Source organism: Ziziphus jujuba, chromosome 3 (genome assembly GCF_031755915.1).
Source record: "Ziziphus jujuba cultivar Dongzao chromosome 3, ASM3175591v1".
NCBI classification, from domain to species: Eukaryota; Viridiplantae; Streptophyta; class Magnoliopsida; order Rosales; family Rhamnaceae; genus Ziziphus; species Ziziphus jujuba.
In genome coordinates, this window is record NC_083381.1 from 25,960,949 (window position 1) to 25,986,046 (window position 25,098).

The 25,098-nt window shown below is 35.3% G+C and overlaps 1 protein-coding gene and 1 pseudogene across 1 annotated transcript; both read left to right on the forward strand.

Annotated features, from left to right (window-relative positions):
• The first annotated feature begins 9,097 nt into the window (after nucleotides 1-9,097).
• LOC125423621 (putative calcium-transporting ATPase 13, plasma membrane-type) lies at nucleotides 9,098-12,126 on the forward strand. Its single transcript, XM_060815529.1, has one exon. The coding sequence runs from the start codon at nucleotides 9,113-9,115 to the stop codon at nucleotides 11,981-11,983; it is 2,871 nt and encodes a 956-aa protein (XP_060671512.1). The 5' UTR covers nucleotides 9,098-9,112; the 3' UTR covers nucleotides 11,984-12,126.
• Nucleotides 12,127-15,888: 3,762 nt separating this feature from the next.
• On the forward strand, nucleotides 15,889-24,376 carry LOC125423346 (putative calcium-transporting ATPase 13, plasma membrane-type; annotated as a pseudogene).
• Nucleotides 24,377-25,098: the final 722 nt, after the last annotated feature.

Here is a 25,098-nt window from a genome sequence, read left to right on the forward strand (position 1 = left end):
GGTAAAATCACTCAATGGAATTCAAATGATGCTCAAGTAATCAGTTGGATTTTGGGATCTGTAGAATCTCAGATTGTCCTTAGCTTAAGATCTTTTCATTTTGCTAAAGATATGTGGGATTTTTTGAAGAAAATTTATCCTTAGGAGAATTCGGCTAGACGTTTTCAGCTTGAATTAGAATTGTCTGAGTACTGTCAAGGTAATTTATCCATACAGGACTATTATTCTGGCTTTCTAAATTTGTGGGCTGAATATAAAGAACTAGTTTATGCGTCTATCCCTCCTGAGGGCCTATCAATTTTGCAACAAGTTCATGAAGTGTCTCAACGGGATCAATTTCTTATGAAGCTGCGACGTGAATATGAACCAATTCGTGTCGATTTGATGTCTCGAATTCCTTCTCCATCACTTGAAACATGTTTTGCTGAACTTTTTCGTGAAGAGCAACGGTGTGTCACTCAAAGTGTGCTTAAAAATAAGAATCATCAGAGAGCTAATCCAATGGAGATTGCTTATGCAACTCAAGCCAAGGTACGAGATATGAGCAAAGTGCAATGTTATAGCTGCAAAGAGTATGGGCATATAGCTAATCAGTGTAAGAAAAAATTTTGCAACTATTGTAAAAAGTCTGGTCACTTGATTGCTGAATGTCGTCGTAGACCTCAAAATCGAATCTCCCAAGCTTTGCATGTGTCTCACAGCTCTTCTGCACTTGGATTCGATTCTGGATCTATATCTAGACCTGATTCTAGCTCAGGAATGACCAATTTAACTCCTGAAGTTGTGCAACAACTTATTTATTCAGCTCTCTCAACTCTTGGCATTTCAGGTACTGCTACTCATTCTCATGTTTGCTAGATTGACTCTGGTGCCTCTAATCATATGTTTTCTTCTCCAAAATCTCTTGTTAATGTGAAACCATCTCTTGGTAATTTGGAAATCCAAACAGCAAATGGAGACAAACTTCCAGTTAAAGCAATTGGTGATATTCCACATTCTCTGCCATTAAATAATGTGTTTCTTGTGCCTCATTTGACTTCCAACCTTTTATCTGTGGGACAATTAGTTGATGAGAATTGCAAGGTTTCTTTTTCACCATCTGGTTGTATTGTGCAGGATCAGACAACAAGGAAGGTGATTGGGATGGGACCTAAATGTGGAAGACTATTTCCTCTACGCTTATCTGTCTATCCTAATAATAAATCTTTATTTTCTTTGTTTAGTCCTGTTTCTTTAAGTCAGGTATGGCATAAACGTTTGGGCCATCCTAATTCTAGAACTTTATTAACCTTGTTAAAGAGTGGTTTATTTTTGAATAAGAGTTCGATTACTTCTTTGGATTTATCATTTGCTTGTGATGGTTGTAAACTTGGCAAAAGTAAGACTCTTCCTTTTCCTATTCATCAAAACAATGGTACAAAATGCTTTGATTTAATTCATACTGATGTTTGGAGTAAATCCCCATTTCCTTCTCATTCTCATCACAAATATTTTGTATCATTTATTGATGACTATAGTCGTCATACATGGCTTTATTTTTTGCATTCTAAATCAGAGGTGTTTGAAGTCTTTAAGAGTTTTTTGGCATATGTTAAAAATCAATTTTCCACTTCTATCAAAATCTTGCGTTCTGGTTCTGGTGGTGAATATATGTCTGATGCTTTTAAAGTTTTTCTTCAAAGTGAGGGTATTCTTTTTCAAAAATCTTGCTGTAACACCCCGTCCTGAACCATGTCGGAATTTTTGCACGTTGACCGAGGTTGACTGTTGAATGTTGACTTTGACCGTTGACTGTTGACTGTTGGCTTTGACCGTTGACCGTTGACTGTTGACTTTGACCGTTCAAAAATTCCGGCCACCTCCGGCGGAATTGGGGTCGATGGAGACCGGATTTGTGATCCTCGTCCCACGAGCTTCGATTCGGTATATCATTCGCCTATTTTGGTTAAAGTTTGTGTTTGCCCCCCGGGTACCGGGTATTATTTACCCGATTAAAATATTATTTTATTTGACTGTCTGTGAATTTTGTTCTAGGAGCACCGGTGAGTCGTAGAATTGATCACGTGGTGGATCATGGGTTAATTGCGTGCTCCAGGTGAGTGACCCACGTTCAAATTAATTTTGGGAATTTAATTGGTGAATATATTATGTGTGATTTAAATATTTGGAATTAAATTCCTATGTGCCAAATATTTATTTGATTCATTGTGGAATTATTTGTGAATTTATTGGATTTAAGAAAATGTGCATTTTACAAATTTATGCCATGTGAAATTATTTTATGGTTTTGAGGATTTTGAAATTGGTGTGGTTTTAATAGTAAATTGGGCACGATTTGATTTTCAAATATTTCAAGGAAAATATTTGCTCAGGTTGGTGATTTCAATTTTTATAAAATATGCCCATGGAATATTGTGAGATTTAATTATGATATTTCGAGAAATTATTTACGCTATTGGGAAAATGTGAATATTTGAATTGGTGGATTTGGGAGTTGGTGGATTTGAAAATTATGGAATTTATGGTATTGATTATAAAGAGATTGTGGAGAATTTTCCGGTTCAAGCGGATGGACTATGCCCGCTATGTTTATGCGAAAAATGTGAGTTTTGATATATAAATTAAATTTGTGGATTTTATGATTTTTAGATGCACTGTGCACGTACTGGTGTTCTGTTTATATGTAATATGGTTAGTGTGCACACGGTTGTGATTAGCGCGCAGGTGGGTGTGAGTAGCGTGCGGTTGATATTATGAGGCTGTCCTGTGATTGCCATCGGATGAGGGTAGGCCACCCCCCATGGCCGGGACACCAGGTTAGCAGCGGCGCAGTGGGACGCCACGCGACCGTATGCCGGTTTCTTTCTATAACCTCCTGTCTGGCGGTACCTTGGGAGGCTGGGTACTGTTGGCGCCACTGGTATATAGTGGGTGCATCAACTGATTTTCAGAACTGTGTTTTAAAAATAAAATGTTTTAAAGCTCTATTGGAATTAAAATTAATTATTACCGTTTCTGGTATTTATTTGATGTCTTGGTTTTCGGGGAATACGAACAAAGGGTTTTGTGAAAAGGTTTTAAAAGGGGAACTTTTCCAACTGAAAGAATTGTAAGGGTTTTGAGAGAAATTATTATTCCCAATTAATTATTATTTATATACTTATTACTGTGATATTATATTGTATAGTAGATAGGGTCACTCACTGAGATGATTAGCATCTCACACTCTTAAATTCCGTTCCTCTAGGTACCAGGTTGTCGGTGTTTATTCGGGGCGGACTTGATCTTCCTCGCTGTTTAGTTCGTGAAGTACCCTGTTCTTCTTTTATTGCAGTTGTAATATTTCTTTCACTCTTGTTGTATTTATCTTGCACTGGATTACTGTATTTATTTTGAAGTGCTGAAATTTGTGGAACCAATTTGTAGTATTGTGGGAGGAATAAGGGGATGTTTTTAGAAGTGTGTTTTCAGTGCAGGTAATTTTTGGTTAGTCCTACCCTTAGGGGAGGTGCTGCCGGATTTTCCGTTGGAAGGTTTGGTGGTATTTCCCTGGGATCAGGGCTTGTCTAGGGTTCCGGGGAAAGAATTATGGACGGGTCCTGACACTTGCCCCGATACTCCTCAACAAAATGGAGTAGCTGAGCGGAAAAATCGTCATCTTTTGGATGTTACTAGAACTTTACTTCTTGATGCATCAGTTCCATCGCATTTTTAGGTCGAAGCTTTGTCTACATCTGTTCATTTGAATAATCGTTTGCCATCTCCTGTTCTTGATAATGAAACCCCATATTTTCGTTTATATGGCAACAATCCTGATTACAATCACTTGCGTGTGTTTGGATGTCTTTGTTATACTCATCTTCCTTCATCTGATAGAAATAAATTGACTGCTCAATCTGCAAGATGTGCATTTCTTGGGTATGCCTCTGATCGAAAAGGTTATCTTTGTTATGATCCTCTTGGTCGTCGTACTCGCATATCTCGGAATGTAGTATTTGTTGAGAATATCTATTTTTTTCAACATGTGTCTGATTCTTCTACTTCTTCATCTTCTTATCTTCCTAATTTTGATCAACTTGAGAATGTAAGGTTTAATATTGGGATAGATGATCAGCACCGAGAAAATAGTCAAGACACTGAAGGTTCTTCTCGCAATCCTATTCCTGCTTTTGATCCTCCTATTGAACAAGGTGAATTTCTTAATCTTGGTCCTGACATATCTATAGGACAATGTGACGTTTCTAATATGCCTGATGCACCTCCTCTTCGAAGGTCTACTAGACATATTAAACCTCCTTATCGCTTGTCTCTCATGGCTGCTTTATCTGTTACCAATGTTCCCAAGTCTTATTCACAAGCTAAGAATTATGAGAATTGGAGGGATGCTATGAATGAAAAATTAGATGCACTGGTAAAAAATCATACTTGGGATGTTGTTCCTTGTCCAAAAGGGTGTAAGCCTATAGGATGTCAATGGGTGTACTCTATTAAGCAAAAATCTGATGGATCCTTAGATCGCTATAAAGCATGTCTAGTTGCTCTTGGAAATTGGCAAGAATTTGGAATTAATTATCATGAGACATTTGCACCTGTTGCCAAAATGACGACTGTTCGCACTTTATTAGCTATTGCAGGTTCGCAATCATGGCCACTTTTTCAGATGGATGTCAAAAATGCATTTTTACATGGAGATCTTTAAGAAGAGGTTTATATGCGACTTCCGCCTAGGGTACAATCTGATTCTCAAAATCATGTCTGTCATCTTCGTCGTTCCTTGTATGGACTTAAACAAGCTCCACGTTCATGGTTCCAAAAATTCAGCAATTTTCTTCGGACATTGGATTTTAAGCAGAGTTATAATGATCCTTCAATGTTTCTTCATCATTCTGCTGCTGGTATCACCATTCTTCTTGTTTATGTCAATGATATTATTATTACAGGTACTGATCCTGGTGGAATTAAGGAATTACAAGCTTCTTTACATTCTTCATTTCACATGAAAGATCTTGGAATTCTTACTTATTTCCTTGGACTTGAAGTACATCATTCTGATCGAGGTATTTTTGTCAACCAACACAAGTATACTCATGACTTAATTGCTTTGGCCGGACTTGAGAATTCTACTCCTGTGGATACCCCACTCGAAGTTAATGTGAAATATTCTCAAACGGATGGTGATTTGCTTCCTAATCCCACAATATATCGTCAGCTAGTTAGGAGTTTGATTTATTTAACCATTACTAGACCAGATATTTCTTATGCTGTTAATTTGATGAGTTAGTTTATGCACCAACCTCGGCATCTCCATCTTGCAGCAGTTAAACGGATAATTCGTTATTTGATTGGGACTCCTAGTCGTGGAATATTCTATAAAGCACATTCATCTCTTATTCTTCAAGCATATAGTGATGCAGATTGGGCTGGATGTCCTGATACCCGCCGATCAACCACTGGATGGTGTATGTATCTTGGTGATGCACTTATTTCTTGGAAGTGTCAAAAGCAAAGGAAACTATCCAAATCTTCTACTGAGTCAGAATATCGTGCTATGTCTTCTGCTTGTTCTGAAATTGTTTGGCTTCGTCGTCTTTTATCAGAATTAGGTTTTCCTCAAGCCGATCCTACTCCTCTTTATGCTGATAATATGAGTGCCATTCGAATCACTATCAATCCTGTACTTCATGAAAGAACTAAGCATATTGAAGTAGATTGTCACTACATTCGCAATGCATATGTTGATAACGTCATCACTGTGCCTTATGTTTCTACTGAATTTCAGACAGCAGATAATTCACCTGCATCAATTTGAGGGAGGGTGTTAAAGCATATCATGACTCATTAAATAGCATTTTTTATTGAATTGGAAATTTCATCACATTCCATATTCTCAGTCTTTATTTCTATATATATTTCATTGTATAGTTGACCTTATTATTGAGGGAGATATACTTACCTTGTACAGCATATTCAAAAAATATATAAAGAACCATCTTCAAAAGAATGGCACGGCAACTTTTTGAAGCAAAATTATTATTTTATTTTTTTCTATTATTTTTGTCACAGACGACTAAGCAGAAATGATTTTGGCTCGTTCTTTGGACAATGGTCATTAGTAATTGATTGTGACTTGAGAGCCCGTAAACCAGGCGATCGTAGCCCAGGCATTGCATAGGAGGTAAGGCAAAGAAACCAAAAAATAAAAATGCAATTATGGACAAAGTTGGTGTCAAAAATTATGGGCGTTACAGTTATTGGGTAGAGTTTCTTGTGTAGATGTATTATAAGTGGGTCCTACATCAGATTTCGAGGAAGAGCCACGTTGTACTGAAAAAAACTATTTAAAAAGTTTAACAATCATACCACTTTGGTCATCGTATCAAAAGCAAATGAGCTATTTAGATTCTTTTCCATTTCATTTTTCTTCGAGGGTGGCATTCCTACCACATCTAGTTAAAAGCTGTCTCTTCCTTAAACGTGCATGTATGCTGGAAAAAGCAAATACTCTATTTTAAAATTTAGAAAAAAATTAATTTTTACAAATAAAGTTGGAAAAAGATATAATTAAACTAATAACAAATATTAAAAAAGGAAAAGAACAAAAATAAAAGAAATAAAAAGTGATTTTTTGGATAAAAAGAGGAAGTGAGATGTAAAATAATAAAAAATGAAACAAAAAGAAATTAAAAAAAAAAGTGCCTGAATTTGTAGATATTGTATACCCAGCCGAAGATAAAAAATAAAATAAAATTATTATTACTATGGAGGAAAATGGATATGGGCGTTACTGTTATTGGGTAGAGTTTCTTGTGTAGATGTATTATAAGTGGGTCCTACATCAGATTTCGAGGAACAGCCACGTTGTACTGAAAAAAAGTATTTAAAAAGTTTAACAATCATACCACTTTGGTCATCATATCAAAAGCAAATGAGCTATTTAGATCAAAAGTTGCCAAACTACACTGTTTAATGACGACTATCATAATTATCATCATCTACGTATCAGAATTACCATCATCTTACAAAGCATACCTGTAAATTCAATATTTTTATAACTTTAATATATATGCACATATATATATATACATATGAAATTTATGATAGATTATTTTTATTTATGTATTTATTTATTTATTATTTGTATTACATAATCTTTTTATATTTTAAATAATTGAATATTAACTAAATAAATATCATATTGTTTAAAATTATATAGATAAATATTACAACTATATTAGATAATCAACATCGTATATAAGTGAAAGATGAATAAAAATAAGAACAATATTAGGGATACGTCAAACAAAATATTTATCCAATAATAAGGTAGTATTATCTGATTAGTTAATATCTATTTATAGTTATCCATTTAAGAGTTTTTTTTTTTTTAATAAACAAAATTCATTCAAGAATTTACTTATATTAATATTTATGTTATATTAATTTATCAATCAATAAAATGATAACTTTGTCATCTTATCACATCATATTTGTAAATATGCTGATAGACTTCTTAATAAATTTTGTATTACCTTCAAATAATATAGATAATTGAAAAAAAATATATTAAAAAAAATTATAAATTACTTTAGTCGGCAGGGAAAGAGGAGAGAAATTGAGAGGGAAGACCTTGATTTTGCTTGGGTAATATAGTAAATAAACAAAAATTAGTAAAAAAAAAAAAAAAAGTGAAAAAAGGCCAAAAAAAAAAAAAAGAAAGGAAAAAAAAATTTGATACCCCCATATGGGTGTCAACATAACAATTGAATAGATTTCAGGCAGATCAATATGAATAATTTGATGTGTTAACTTATATTTTGTTACACTTTAATTATTTAAAGATTTATTGATCCAAATTTAGACAATTAAGATCATTTTACTCATACGAAGTTATATGTTATATATTCTTTTTTTTTTTTTTTTTTTGTGTGTGTGTGTTTTAAAAACACGTTATATGACAGATAATCTGCCACTTATAAGTAAAAATTACGAGTTTATAAAAAAAGTAAAAAATTATGAGCATATATAATTGGATATTGAATATGTCATTAATTTTTATTTATTGGTTAACTTAAAGTATTGGTGCTCATATATTTATATCGCAATTTAATTGCCATTCTTTTTCATATTATATTTTTAATTTCAGAAAATTAAAATAGATATTAAACAGAAACTAATATTAACAATTGATGGTAAACATATGGATCCAATTGGTGATGAACAGATTTTTTTGGACATTAAGGAAATGTTAATTTATAGTAAGATTTCCACACAAAACCATTGAATGTCTTCTCCGTTACTATCATCAAATTACTATTGTTTTCAATGTCGATTGTATCTTCTCTACTCCATATTATTTTCTCGAAATATCAACGGAAACTTAGTGAGGAATTAGGTTGCGTCACTTCTCCAAACCGCGTCTAACGGCATAGTTGACTTTTCATATAAGTAAAGTCATACTGACATTCGTCACGTGTACCAACGAGGAAAGATAGTCGGCACCATGATAGAAATTTTGCATCAAAACTTAAAATATATATTCTTATTGCACTCAGCTGTCCCAATGCAGGTACCGTCCTCCACTATTCTCTGAACAGATAATTTTCACATGTAAAGGGCTAAAGATCGATGTATAAACACGTAGAAAGATTGTTGGATATGGAATTTTAAATCAAATCTTGCTGGTTCAAGCTCCGTCATGCACATTCGAGGGAAACTTCCGAAATATACAATATATATATAACCCGATCAATTGTTCAATATTCTCATCACCCGCATATTTTCTTTTTTTTGTCTTCTAGCTTGATTGATGGTCAGAAAACTCATTCAACAACAACATAGACATTGCCATTTGGCTTTCCAATTTTCATTCTGTCAAAGACTCTTCTTGTCTCTGTTTTTTTCTGATTGTTATTGTTTTTTCTGATTCATACGTTGTTGTCAACCTTGTCTTCTGTTATTGGTATTGCCATTTTACGTTCTTTTTTTTTTCTCTTTTCTTTTCTTCCTTTTTTTTTTTTTTTTTTTTTCCTTTTTTTCTTTTTCTTTTTTTTTTTTTTTTTTTTTTTTTTTTTTTTTTTTTTAAATTTTCCCCTTTAAGTGTGGTTCTGAAAACATGTCGCCTTGGATTTTGAGTAAAAATTTAGCATGCATTGAGTCGTTGCTTCAAATCCCAAACAGTGTCAGTGTACAGAAAAAGAAATGGCACTCTGCCTTTGTTACCATCTATTGTTCTAGAGCCCTGTTGTCCATTTACAAAAAATCTGTAACCAAAAATCCCAGTATCGAAATCCCACTTTCTTCTTCCTACACTGTCATTAATGTCAAACCAGAAATTGAGTCATTCCAAATCGATCAAACCAGCCTGGTTGAGCTTCTTAAGGAGAAGAATCTTGCTCAGCTTCAACAACTGGGAGGGATTGATGGTGTAGTTTCAGCTCTCAAAACTGGTGCAGAACAAGGTATTTCCAGTGATGATGAAGAAGTTGCTGCTAGACGCGAAGCTTTTGGTTCAAACACATATACAAAACCACCTTCAAGAGGTTTTCTGTCTTATGTTTGGGAAGCCCTTCAAGACCTTACCATTGTCATCCTCATGGTATGCGCTGCACTTTCTCTTGGTTTCGGCATGAAAGTTCATGGAGCCAAAGAAGGTTGGATTGATGGTGTAAGCATAATTATAGCCATTTTTCTTGTCATTGCTGTTTCTGCAGTTAGTAATTTCAGGCAAAATAGACAGTTTGACAAATTGTCAAAAGTAAGCAACAATATACAAATTGATGTCTTAAGAGGTGGTCGGAGACAAAAGATTTCGATCTTCGAAATCTTAGTCGGTGATGTGATTTGCTTAAAGATTGGAGATCAAGTTCCAGCAGATGGTTTGTTCCTAGAAGGTCATTCTCTTCAAATTGATGAATCTAGCATGACAGGGGAGAGTGACCATGTTGAAATTAACCGTGGCCAAAATCCATTCTTGTTTTCTGGAACAAAGGTGGTCGATGGCTATGGCCGAATGGTGGTCACTTCAGTTGGAATGAACACAACATGGGGACAAATGATGAGCCAACTCAGTCGTGATTCCAACGAGCAAACTCCATTACAAGCTCGGCTCAACAAGCTCACATCTTCAATAGGCAAGGTTGGTCTGGCAGTTGCTTTCATTGTTCTTGTTGTCTTGTTTGTTAGATACTTCACAGGGACAACAAAAGATGAGAATGGAAATCAGGAATTCATTGGCGGCAAGACCAAGTTCGATGACATTTTGAATTCTTCAGTGGAATTTATAGCAGCTGCTGTCACCATTGTTGTGGTTGCTATACCAGAAGGATTGCCATTAGCCGTGACACTAACTCTCGCTTATTCAATGAAGAGAATGATGGCTGATAAAGCAATGGTGAGGAAGCTCTCTGCTTGCGAAACCATGGGCTCAGCCACCACCATTTGTACAGACAAAACAGGTACTCTGACCATGAACCAAATGAAAGTCACAAAGTTTTGGCTTGGCAAGGAATCTACGGAACAATTAGGAGCTTATTCTTCAGTTGCTCCGTATGTTATAGAATTGTTCAGAGAGGGAATTGCTCTGAATACTACAGGTAGTGTATACAGGCCAAGTTTTGGAATGGAATATGAAATCACAGGTAGTCCAACAGAGAAAGCAATTCTTTCATGGGCAGTTGAGGATTTGAATATGGATATGGAGGAAATTACAAGGAAATGTTCAATTCTTCATGTTGAGGCTTTCAATTCACAGAAAAAAAGAAGTGGGGTTTTATTGAAGAGGAAAATTGACGGCTCTGTTCAGGTTCATTGGAAAGGAGCAGCAGAGATGATTCTAGCAATGTGTTCGAGTTATTACGATGCTTCTGGAATCATCAAGGATCTAGATGATAATCAGAAATCCGAATTCCAGCAAATCATTCAAGGTATGGCGGCGAGCAGTCTCCGGTGCATAGCTTTCGCACACAACAGGGTTCAGACACAGGAGGTTCAGGATTCTGATGCACCTAAATCTTTGAAAGAAGAAGGTTTAGTCCTTTTAGGACTTGTGGGTATTAAAGATCCATGTCGTCCAGGGGTGAAGAGGGCTGTGGAAGATTGCCAGTATGCCGGAGTTAACGTCAAGATGATCACCGGCGACAATGTTTTCACCGCGAAAGCCATAGCTACAGAGTGTGGAATACTTAGACCAGGGCAGGACACGAAAGAAGCTGTAATAGAAGGAGAGAAATTTCGAAACTACACAGAAGAAGAGAGAATGGAGAAAGTTGACAAAATCTGCGTCATGGCAAGATCATCTCCATTCGATAAACTACTCATGGTTCAATGTCTGAAACGAAAAGGCCACGTCGTCGGGGTCACCGGAGATGGCACGAATGATGCACCGGCATTGAAAGAAGCTGACATAGGACTCTCAATGGGAATCCAAGGCACAGAAGTTGCAAAGGAAAGCTCAGATATTGTCATCTTGGATGATAATTTTGCTTCAGTAGCAACGGTTCTCAAATGGGGTCGATGTGTCTATAACAACATTCAGAAATTCATTCAGTTTCAACTCACTGTGAATGTTGCTGCTCTTGTGATCAATTTCGTCGCCGCCGTTTCCGCCGGCAAAGTTCCATTAACGGCGGTCCAATTGTTGTGGGTGAATTTGATCATGGACACATTAGGTGCTCTGGCTCTAGCAACAGAGAGGCCTACCAAGGAACTCATGGATAAACCTCCGGTGGGTAGGACTGCGCCTCTTATCACCAACATCATGTGGAGAAATCTTTTGCCCCAAGCTCTGTATCAGATTTCTGTGCTTCTGATATTGCAGTTCAAGGGAAAATCAATCTTCGGGGTAGATGAGAAGGTAAAAGACACTTTGATCTTCAACACTTTCGTGCTCTGCCAAGTTTTTTTAATTAATCATCTTAGATCTATTAGGAAGACTGGTGACAACCATTTTTTTTCAATTAATCATCTTAGATCTAACAGCCATTAGGAAGGAACCAAATAAGATCCTTTTTAGTCAGTTTAATCTAGAATTATTAGCGACTGCAACAGAATCAACTTTTCTTTTTTTCCAATTGCAGCATTAGCTCTGTTAAAAGAAAACGAAGATGAGGAGGAAACCATATAGAAGAAAATACATGATATGGTCAAGTGAGATAAGTCTTATGTTGATGAAATATGTCCTCCCTAATTTATAAAAACAGAAATATATATATAAATATATATATATATACACCTGAGGAACAAATAAAGAAAACCCAGCTCATATTACTAGCATGTATAATTGGCAATTTTAGTAATCTGGCATTAATTTTCACTTAAGTCGGTGAAGGACGTGGGCCTTTAATCCAAATCTACAGATATATATATATATATATATGCACACACAAATAAATTGGAAAAAAAAATAAAAATAAAAAAGGAGGCAACATCATTTTTGGTTAAGAGTTTTGATTCCATGTGTTACAGAACTTTATCGTCTTGTTTTAACAGTTCAAGGGCAAATAAATTTTATGTGAAGATAATTAAGGTGAGGAACACCATCATATCAATGTTATCCTGCTCTGCCATGTGTTTTCCATGAATCCGCATCAGTAATTTAATTTTTCCTTCATTAATTTATAATATATATATATATATATATATATTATTTTAAATGTGAAACATAAACGAAGCAAGAAAAAAAAAAATGTGAAACATAAATATTGGCTTTGGATAAGATTGAATATTAATTCCACATGTAGGATTCACATGGGATCCTAGTCATTGTAGTACCTTCTGGGGGAGGTCCGAGCACGTAACATATTTTTCAGGCATCAATGGAAAACACGAGCGACCACTTGTGAAAAATCACTTGTTTATCACAACATTATTTCTAATAAAAAATATCACTCATCTAAGGCGTGATTAGACAAGGCTCCAAGAGACAACACCCCCGGTCTAGAGGCAAAGTTGGAAAATGATCGATCAACCTAATATGCACCTAAACATCATGATAAGGTGTGAGCTTTTTTTTTTTTTATCAATTTTTCTTTTCTAAGCTAGATTAAGTTTTTAAAAAAAAAAAAAGTTCAAAAAGAATTTATAAGAAATTAAAAAAAATGCAAAAAAGAAAAATTAGTGTTAAAAAAAGGGGAAAAAATGTTTCGCAAAATTTTTAAGTAACTTAAACTGTATGGTTTACATTTTCAAAATGAATAATAATAATAATAAATTATAAACATTAATGAATTGGAATCCCTTAAAATTTATATTAAAGTTAATTAGACTATAGTAGGATTTATTAAATACTTGTGGACTTTTAATATATATGTGAGATTATTATTATTTTTTTTTTTGAAAACTTAAAAGTTATGAAGTTTTTATAAATTTATTATAAATAAATATTAGTTAATTTTTTTATTAAAAACTTAGAAAGTGTCAAAATTCATAATGAAAATTTTATTATGATAAGATGTTTAATAATTTATATTAATTATATGTATTATAGTAATATAGACTTACATAATTAAAATAATAATAAAAATAAAAATAAAAAGCATTATCAAGCCTAGGTTTCACCAAGGCTTTTAAAGCTTGAAGCGACCTTGTTGTTTTGCCATCCCTTATACCTTTTAGAAGTTTGAAAAATACACATAAACTGCAATCTCTATGTTAAATATCATAAGCCTACTTACAATGAAAAGAAAACACTATAATTTAAATTAACATTCAAAAAATTATTAAAAAGTATCATTCTCTTGAAAATTATTTGAAAAACATTAACCACTAATGTATTGTAAATTTGTTTTAATGGTTAAACATACTTTACCCACATTGAAGTATTACAAATTTTATATTTTACTCCTAAAACTACAAAAATTCTTATATTACCCCTTATAAATTGTCTTTCCGTACTTTTAGCTCAGTTATGCATTTTTTATAGATGAATTTGGCAAAATTATTCATATACAACTCATGTAATTCTATTGAAATTTATTTTTATTTTTTTACTTAAATTTTGACATGTGTATGTCTAACTTTACTAAATTTATTTGACAAAATCACATTATTATTGGACTAAAGTGATTAGAAAATGATAGTTCAGGGGGATTTTTTTTTTTTTAAATTTGGAAGGCAAACTGTAAAATACCTAATAATTCACGATAATAAAGTTTGGAATAAAACAATGGATGGAAAAACGGATGTGTGGAACTACAAGATAAATTTTTGAAACTTTAAAGGAAGATAATTTCAAATAACTTTAGGCTGTTTTTGAGCTTGGATTCTGATGAGGAAAAGGGGGAAAAATAAAATAAAAAAAAATAAAAAGTAAGGATTTTAATTTCCAATATTTGACTAAAAGAAAAAAGTAAAAAAGTAAATAATAAAAAAAATAAAAATAAAAATAAAACCACAACAACTACGTAACAGATTTTCGTTTGCCCACCGAAAGAATAATGGTTCGGTTCGACTTCGACCTGCTCACGCAACCTGATAGGCTTGCAGCGCACTCCTCTCTCTTGTCTTTACTCACTTCTCTTGCCTCTATTTTTAGTTTTTTTCCCCCATTGTATTTGAATGACCAAATTAACACGATAGAGAATTTTAATTTTTCTTCTTTACTTCGTGTGTGTTTTTTTTTTTTTTTTTTTTTTTGGTTGTTTCACTTCCAAACTAAGCGTTAAGGTTTATAATAATATATAATAAGAGTCGATGAGCATGCAACGATCCATTAAAAAAAACAGATATAATTTTTTAATATAATTTGTGTGTATTAATATATATATATATATATATTATCTTAAAATATATGGATATAACATAACAGATATGTTATTTATTAATTCAATTCGTAATATTAAATTTATTGGAGATCTTTAAAAAAAAAAAAAAAAAAAACTTCTTTGTTGGATGGGCTTCAGACTAGTTATCATAACCCAATAATTAGTTTTAAAAATAAAAGTTTAGGAAAAGATGAGGAAAATTGAACCATTAATTTTTGCTTATTGGGAAACAAGAAGTACATATGAGCTTTTTTTTAAATGCCAACGGAATTTCGTGCAAACTTTTATATATATATATATATATATATATATTAATTTCTTGAAGACCAAACAAAAGTTGATTTATTTTAGGATTTTACATATTAATTTAATATCATTTTCCAAAAAAAATAATTAAAAAATAATATTTTTATGTTGATAAACGTTACCTACACGTTGGAATATTTATTTTTAAACTTTTTTTTTATTAAAAGAGTAATGCTAGAAATACTTCTAGTATTTACTTAATAAAGACTTGATAGAATCATTTTGAAAACCGTGTTAAATTTGACTTTTGGATCAAAATAGAAAGTGTTAGGAAAACACAGAAGGCATAAATTACATTTCAATCTACCAATGACACAATAGCTGCTATTGTTCTTTTCCATATTCTGATGAAAAGATCATTGTTTGCTTCTGAATTTGGTAAGAAAAGATTCACACATATGGTGAAAACGTAAAGGCGGTTTAGATATATATATATATATATATATATCTTCCGTCCACGTTGCAGTACTGTTCCACGAAATTTCGAAGAAACAAAGAAATGTAGGAGTGTATAAATGAATCCCCAATCGTTCTAAGTTTTCATCAAAGATTTATTCTTCTTACGTTTAATTTTTGAAAGTAAAAAGGGTAAACATTGTGATTTCTGTGTTATCTACTTTTGATACACCCTAGAAACTATTTGTGCCTGCTTTTCTCATATTGTTTCCTTTTTTTTTTTTTTCCCTTCTTTTTTTTTTTTTGGTGGTTTTCGTGTTAGCCATTCTGATACCGTAATATCAACTCTGTCTTCTCAATATTTGTTTTTTATTCAATTTTTCCTTTTTTTTTTCTTTTTTTTTTTCTTTTTTTTTTGGGGGGGGGGGTGGTTGTGAAGTCATGTCGCCTGAAATTCTTCACGCAAATCTTGCATGTATCGAGACATTGCTTCAAGTCCCAAACAGTGTCAGTGTACATAAAAAAAAATGGCACACCGCCTTTGTTACAATTTATTGTTATAGAGCCCTGTTGTCAATTTACCAAAACACAGTAACCAAAAAGGGAAATATTGAAATTCCCCTCTCTACTTCTTACACAGCCATCACCATCAAATCAGAAATTGGGCCATTCGAAATCGAACGAACAAGCCTGGTTCAACTTGTTAAGGAGAAGAATCTCGATCAGCTTCAACAATTGGGAGGGGTTGATGGTGTAGTTTCAGCTCTCAAAACTGGCGCAGAACAAGGAGTTTCCAATGATGACAAAGAAATTGCCAGTAGACGTGAAGTTTTCGGTACCAACACTTACAGAAAACCACCTACGAAAGGTTTCCTCCGTTATGTTTGGGAAGCTTTTCAAGATCTTACCATTATCATCCTCATGGTATGTGCTGCACTTTCTCTTGGTTTTGGTATGAAGGTTCATGGAGCCAAAGAAGGTTGGATTGATGGGTTAAGCATATTAGTGGCCATTTTTCTTGTTATTGTTGTCTCTGCCATTAGCAATTTCAGACAAAACAGACAGTTCGACAAATTGTCAAAAGTAAGCAATGATATCCAAATTGATGTTTTCAGAGGTGGTCGGAGACAAAAGATTTCAATATTCGAAATCTTAGTCGGTGATGTGATTTGTTTAAAAATTGGAGACCAGGTTCCAGCAGATGGTTTATTCCTACAAGGTCATTCCCTTCAAATAGACGAATCTAGCATGACAGGGGAGAGTGACCATGTTGAAATTAATCATGACCATAATCCTTTCTTGTTTTCTGGAACTAAAGTGGTCGATGGCTTTGGCCGAATGGTCGTCACTGCAGTCGGAATGAACACAACATGGGGAGAAATGATGAGCCAACTCACTCGCGATTCAAACGAGCAAACTCCATTGCAAGCTCGGCTCGACAAGCTCACATCTTCAATTGGTAAGGTTGGTGTGACAGTTGCTTTCATTGTTCTTGTTGTCTTGTTTGTTAGATACTTCACAGGGACAACAAAAGATGAGAATGGAAATCAGGAATTCGTTAAGGGCAAGACCAAGTTGGACGACGTTTTGAATTCTTCAGTGGAATTTATAGCAGCTGCTGTCACCATTGTTGTGGTTGCCATACCAGAAGGCTTGCCATTAGCAGTGACATTAACTCTTGCTTATTCAATGAAGAGAATGATGGCAGATAAAGCAATGGTGAGGAAGCTCTCTGCTTGCGAAACAATGGGCTCTGCTACCACCGTTTGTACTGACAAAACAGGTACATTAACCATGAACCAAATGAAAGTCACAAAGTGTTGGCTAGGCAAAGAATCTATGGAAGAATTAGGAGGTTATTCTTCAGTTGCTCCATATGTTATAGAATTGTTCAGGGAAGGAATTGCTCTGAATACCACAGGTAGTGTATACAGGCCAAGTTTTGGAATGGAATATGAAATCTCAGGTAGTCCAACAGAGAAAGCAATTCTTTCATGGGCAATTGAGAATTTGAATATGGATATGGAGGAAATTACGAGGAAATGTTCAATTCTTCATGTTGAGGCTTTCAATTCACAGAAGAAAAGAAGTGGGGTTTTACTGAAGAGGAAAGTTGACAGCTCTGTCCACGTTCATTGGAAAGGAGCAGCAGAGATGATTCTAGCAATGTGTGAAAGTTACTACAATGCTTCTGGAATCATCGAGGATCTTGATGAGAGTCAGAAATTGGAATTCCAACAGATCATTCAAGGTATGGCAGCGAGGAGTCTCCGATGCATAGCTTTCGCACAAAGCAGAATTCAGACAAAGGAGGTTGAGGATTCAGATGGACATAAAACAATGAAAGAACAAGGTTTGGTTTTGTTGGGACTTGTGGGTATTAAAGATCCATGTCGTCCAGGAGTGAAGAAAGCTGTGGAAGATTGCCAGTAGGCCGGAGTCAACGTCAAGATGATCACCGGCGACAACGTTTTCACAGCGAAAGCCATAGCTACAGAGTGTGGAATACTTAGAGCAGATCATGACATGAATGAAGCTGTAATAGAAGGTGAGAAGTTTAGAAACTACACAGAAGAAGAAAGAATGGAGAAAGTTGACAAAATCTTTGTGATGGCAAGGTCATCTCCGTTTGATAAACTCCTCATGGTTCAATGCCTCAAAAAAAAAGGCCACGTCGTCGCGGTCACCGGAGATGGAACGAATGATGCGCCGGCATTGAAAGAAGCCGACATAGGACACTCCATGGGAATCCAAGGCACAGAAGTCGCAAAGGAAAGCTCAGACATTGTCATCTTGGATGATAACTTTGCTTCGGTAGCTACAGTATTAAAATGGGGTCGATGTGTCTATAACAACATTCAGAAATTCATTCAGTTTCAACTAACTGTGAATGTTGCTGCTCTTGTAATCAATTTCGTCGCCTCAGTTTCTGCCGGCGAAGTTGTTGGAGACAAAGGACTAAAGGAGAAACCAAGGAAATTGATTTTTATTAATATAAAACAATTGGTACACTCTCACGTATAAAGAGAGCAACACACTCACTCACACAAATGAGCAACACACACTAACACACTCACACTCACTTGATTTTTGACTTACACTAGGACACAAAACACCTTTTCACACTCTTCTCACTCAAAGGACACACACTCACACTCACACATAAGCACTCTCTCTTTTTTCTATTGCTTTTGGACATGACACCTAACTCATACATCATCACCTATTTATAGAAGAGAAAGTAGGTTGTAGATACTTCTAGAAATATTTAATTATAGATATTTTTCTCACCACTTCCAAGGCACTAGTTGTTCTCCATTTTTAAAGAGAAAACAAGATAACTCTAGATTCTTCTAGGGAGCTAAGTCGGAAGAGAAAACAAGATAACTCTAGATTCTTCTAGGGAGCTAAGTCGGCATTGATATTTATCAATACTCCCCCTCAATGTCGACTCTCTTGATTGATTCTCTATTCACCATGTTGAGCATTTCTCTTAACTTTGTAAGCTTGGTAATATTGAGTGCTTTAGTGAATAAGTCTGCCGCTTGATCTTCTGTTTTAACGTGTTGCATTTTAATTTCTTCTAGCAGTACTTTTTCTCTGATAAAATGATAATGTATCTCCACATGTTTTGTCCTTGCATGAAATACCGGATTCTCCGCCAATTGTATTGCTGATTGGTTATCACAATGGAGAGAAACTGCATAGTCAACTTGTTGATGTAAATCTTTAAGTAGTTGTCTTAACCACATACCTTCTTGGCCTGCCATAGCAGCTGCTCTATATTCTGCTTCTGTAGTTGACAGAGACACAGTTGGTTGTCTTTTACTGCACCAAGATATTGCTCCTGAACCAAGGCTGAATATATATCCAGTAGTCGATCGTCGTGTATCATGATCTCCAGCATAGTCAGCATCACAGTAACCAACCAACTTGCATTCCTCTCCTCTTTTATATAGAAGCCCCAAGTTTATAGTGTCTTTAACGTACCTTAATATTCGTCGGACTGCTTCCAAGTGAGGTTTCTTTGGACTTTGCATATACCGACTTACAACTCCAACTGCAAATGAAATATCTGGCCGCGTCAGTGTTAAATAGATAAGACTTCCTACCAATTGTTGGTACATAGTAGCATCCTCCAAGTCTTTTCCTTCATATGCAGATAGCTTAGCATTCACCTCCATTGGAGTTGATATTGGCTTGCAATCCAACATTCCAAATTTTTGTAATAGATTCTTTGCATACTTTTGTTGACCAAGAAATAAACCTTTCTCTGTTCGGTCAACTTCGAGTCCAAGGAAGTGCTTGAGCTCCCCAAGTTCCTTCATCTGGAAGCGAACTGATAAATTTCTCTTTGTTTGAGAGATTTCATCTTCATGATCTCCTGTGATAATTAAATCATCCACATATACTAGCACTACTGCTAGTTTTGTTCCTTCAGTCTTCACAAATAAACTAGAATCTGCAGAAGATACTATATATCCACTTTGAAGAAGGAACTCTGCAATCTTACCGTACCATGCCCGCGGAGCTTGTTTTAGACCATAAAGTGCCTTCCTTAGCTTGCACACGTACTCTGGATTAGTTTTGCTTTCAAAACCCTTTGGCTGTATCATATAAATTTCTCTGTCTAGATCTCCATTCAAGAAGGCATTCTTCACGTCCATCTGCCACAACTTCCAGTCTTTACTTGCTGCAAGTGCTAGTAGAACACGTACGGTAGTGATCTTTGCTACTGGACTAAACGTCTCATCATAGTCTAGTCCATATTGCTGTGAGAATCCTCGTGCGACTAAACGAGCTTTATATCTTTCAATTGATCCATCATGATGAGTTTTTATCTTGTAAACCCATTTACAGGATATGGGTTTTACAGTTTTAGGTTTAGGCACCAAATCCCAAGTTTGATTTTGATTTAATGCAGAAATTTCTTCTTCCATAGCCTTTCTCCATTCATGATATTTAGATGCTTCTTCATATGATGTAGGTTCTTTTATATCCTCCATTTCTGTTATTACTACATTAGCGTACCTGGGATTTGGTCTTCGTTGTCTGCTAGATCTTCTTGGTTGTGGAGTTGTCTCTTCGTCATTTTGTTGAAGATTCGACCCGATGTTCTCTGGTATTCCTTGATGTACACCAGACCGCCAGGGACTTTGAGATGATATCGTAGGCTCGTCTGCTACAGTCGGCTCGTCTTCTCCTTCATTTGTTGGCTGGCATGCTTCATATTTTTGCTCCCCCATATTTTGTTGCAGCTTGACCTCAATCTCCTTTGAATTTGGCAACTCTGTATTTTGAGGTGCCCACCAAGAAGATGCTTCATCGAACACCACATTTCGTGAAGTATAACATCGTCCAGTATTAGGGTCACAACATCTCCACCCTTTTCTTTGGCTATCATATCCGACAAAAATGCATCTTATTGCCTTCTTATCAAACTTCATGCGTAAGTGAGAAGGCACAAACACATAGCAAACACAGCCAAAGATTCGAAAGTGGCTTACTGTGGGTTTTATGTTCCACAGTTTTTCAAAGGGTGAGAGGAATTCTAACTTTGCTTGAGGGAGCCTATTAATCACATGAGCTGCTGTATTCATGCACTCAGCCCAAAATCTTCCTGGAACATTTTTTGCATGTAGCATGCTCCGACATGTTTCTGCAAGATGTCGGTTCTTTCTTTCCGCAATACCATTTTGTTGCGGAGTATTTGGACACGTCAATTGATGTCTTATTTTGTATTCTCTTAAATATTGTATAAATTCTCTTGAGGTATATTCTCCCCCATTATCTGTGCGTAGGCATTGTATCCTTTTGCCTAATTCTCTTTCTACTTTTTCCTTAAATTGCTTAAATTTTGAAAAGGTCTCAGATTTTTCTTTCATAAAGAAAACCCAGACGTACCTTGAAAAATCGTCAATGAATGTCACCATATAATGCATGCCTCCAACTGATGACTGCTTGATACGCCCGAAGACATCAGAGTGAATGAGTTGCAGAGGCTCTTTTGCTTGGAACTTTGAATCTTCAAATGGTAGTTGATGTGCTTTGCCGTATTGACACCCTGCACAGATTGTGTCGACACCGACATCGAGTTGGGGAAGACCCTTGAGCATTGACTTTTTCATCATCACCTTCAACTTTTTGTAGCTGACATGTCCTAACCGTGCGTGCCAAAGGTCTGATGTCTCGTTCCTTCTTGTCTTGTTTACGTAGGCAGACTCTGCTGACATCACATAGATAGATTCCAATCGCCGCCCCTTCATTGTTGGTGTACCAGAGATTTTAAGGTCTCGATACACCTTAACATCCTCAGGTCCAAACAATACATAATTTCCTGAAGATGTTAGTTGAGCTACTGACAGCAAATTCTTCTTCATTCCTAGCACATGATAGACATCTTGCAGTTGAACTTGATGGCAACTAAAACGAGGCATGATTGCTGCCTTACCAACGTGAGCTATCGGCAATCTTGAGTCGTTTGCCGTTACCACCATACGCCCTCCTTTATACTCTGTCATGCTTTGCAGCTTCTCTTTATCTCCCGTCATATGATTTGAACTTCCAGAGTCTATAATCCAATCATTTTTATAATCAATGCGTCTAGGGATAACCACTGCGAGTGCCGTTTCCCTTTCTTGCATTGAACTTGAGCCATCCATGAGCTCAGCAGTAGCTAAAGATGCTTCAACATCCCATTCATCTTCACTTATATTATTTTGAGGCTCTGGGATAACTATATTACTTTCTGTAAATTTCTTCCTTAGTCTACAGTTTTTAATATAATGTCCTTTTCTTCCACAGTTGAAGCATCTTCCATCATCTCTTTTATTTTCAAAAAATCGTCCATTATTTCTTTTATTTTCTAAAAATTGTTGTCTATTTTTATTATTCCTTTGTTCTCCTCTAAAATCTTCTCCATGTTGATTTACCTTATTAAATTTTTGTTGTTTGGGTCGACCTTTTCTTCTGCCGCTAAAGAGCGCTTCTTCATCGCTCTTTAGTGAGACCCCAGCCATTTGTTTGATCATATTTTCTTGATCAATAAGTAAATTTTATAATTCAATCAATGAAGGTTGGACTGGCCAACCTTGAATGGCTGAAATAAATCCTTTAAATTCGGGTCTCAACCCATGTAAAATTATTCTCCTCATTCTAGATTCTGTAATAGGAGAACTAGGATCTAACTCAGTAATTTCGCGGCTAAGAGTTTTTACCTTGTTGAAATATTTCTGGATTGTCATGTCGTGCTGTGTTGTTGACAGTAATTCACTCTCGAGAAGCTGCAACCTTGTGTCGTTCTTCCTTGAGAAGAGTCTTGCAAATGTGTCCCAGGCCTCTTTTGGCACTTCAGTATCCCGTATGTACTCCAACATCTCTTCTTCAACTGTAGATTTAAGGGCAAACATTGCCTTACCAGCTTTGATATTCCACTTCTTCAAAGCCTCAGCATCCTGTGGTTGCTCAACTTCACTGCCAGCTATGATCTCCCAGAGATCTTGGCCCTTCAAATATGACTTCATGCACGTTGACCACGTGCCGTAATTCTGACTGTTGAGCTTCTTAATACCTCCACCAACTTGAAGGTCTCCCATTATGGTTGCTGGAAATTCCCGCAGCACTACGTAAACTTAGTCTTGACTGCGTGACCACGAACAAGAAGCTCCCACAAAGTTGAACTTGGACCAACCACGCTCTGATACCAAAAATGTTGGAGACAAAGGACTAAAGGAAAAACCAAGAAAATTGATTTTTATTAATATAAAACAATTGGTACACTCTCACGTATAAAGAGAGCAACACACTCACTCACACAAATGAGCAACACACACTAACACACTCACACTCACTTGATTTTTGACTTACACTAGGACACAAAACACCTTTTCACACTCTTCTCACTCAAAGGACACACACTCACACTCACACATAAGCACTCTCTCTTTTTTCTATTGCTTTTGGACATGACACCTAACTCATACATCATCACCTATTTATAGAAGAGAAAGTAGGTTGTAGATACTTCTAGAAATATTTAATTATAGATATTTTTCTCACCACTTCCAAGGCACTAGTTGTTCTCCATTTTTAAAGAGAAAACAAGATAACTCTAGATTCTTCTAGGGAGCTAAGTCGGCATTGATATTTATTAGAAGTTCCATTAACGGCGGTCCAATTATTGTGGGTGAATTTGATCATGGACACATTAGGTGCTCTGGCTCTAGCAACAGAGAATCCTACCAAGGAACTCATGGATAAACCTCCGGTGGGTCGGACTGCGCCTCTTATCACCAACATCATGTGGAGAAATCTTTTACCTCAAGCTATGTATCAGATTTCTGTGCTTTTGATACTACAGTTCAAAGGAGAATCAATCTTCGGAGTAGATGATAAGGTGAAAGACACTTTGATCTTCAACACTTTTGTTCTTTGCCAAGTTTTCAATGAATTCAATGCAAGGAAGTTGGAGAAGAAGAATGTGTTTAAAGGGATTCACACGAACAGATTGTTTATGGGGATCATTGCCATAACCATAGTTCTTCAGGTGATAATGGTGGAGTTTCTGAAGAAATTTGCAGATACAGTCAGATTGAGCTGGGGGCAATGGGGAATATGTATTGGAATTGCTTCAATGTCTTGGCCAATTGGGTGGGTTGTCAAATTTATTCCTGTTGCAGAGAAGCCATTTTTCAGCTATTTCAAGATCAAGAAGTACTTCCAATGAAGAAGGATCATTCTTACGAAAGACCAAGAATTAGGCCAACAATTATTTTTATTTGTTATTATTATTTTCTTTTTTTATCATTTGTTCGGTATATACATAGGCTTTGCCATCGAATTCTATTCTAATTATATTATTATGTAAATTGTTGATTACCTTTTTTGACATAAATATACCATCTTTGTTGAATTAATTATTCAATTGTCAACTAAAAACGTGGATTTCTATTTTCTTTTTCCCTTATGGGGTTAAAAAGTTTCTTCAGTGGAAAGGTGAATGTTTTTTTTTGGGGGGGGATAGAAAATAAAAAATATATACGGAAAAACTGTTGCTTCAAAAAATCAGGACTCAGGGTCAAAGAACTTAAATGAAAAATTAGAAGAATCCATGTAATAGTACCTATAAAGGCAAGAAATCAAATGGTTATAGCTTTGCACAATACCATTTTGGTATGCGATTTTTATTTCAACCTTGGCTTTGACTTTTTTATGAAAATGTTTTAAAAGGTTTGTCAAAAAACAAAAAAAAAAAAAAAAAAAAAAATGTTTTAATGGGAACCAGTGTCCAGAGTGTTCCCACCCACATGTTCCTATGAGGCCCAATCGAATGAACCACCTATACCTTTTGGAAGATGAAGGGTGGGTCCCAAGCCAATTGGTGGGTTATTAAAGGATTAGTCTCTGACGGGCTCATTAGTTTTTCAATGACGTCCAAGCTTATGATTCAAAAATCGAGTACTAGTTAAGTAACATGTTAAAATTTTATTTGGATATAATAATTTTTTTTAAGAATTCAAGCAATTAAAAATATATATAGAAAGACAAAAAAAATATCAATGATATATGAAAAACATATTCACAATATAAGTGAGAATGTGTATTTACATATCAAATGTTAAAAATGTTAGTATTAACA

Coding starts and splice junctions, on each gene's coding strand:
- LOC125423621 (XM_060815529.1), top strand. CDS start 9,113: ATGTCGCCTTGGATTTTGAGTAAAAATTTAGCATGCATTGAGTCGTTG.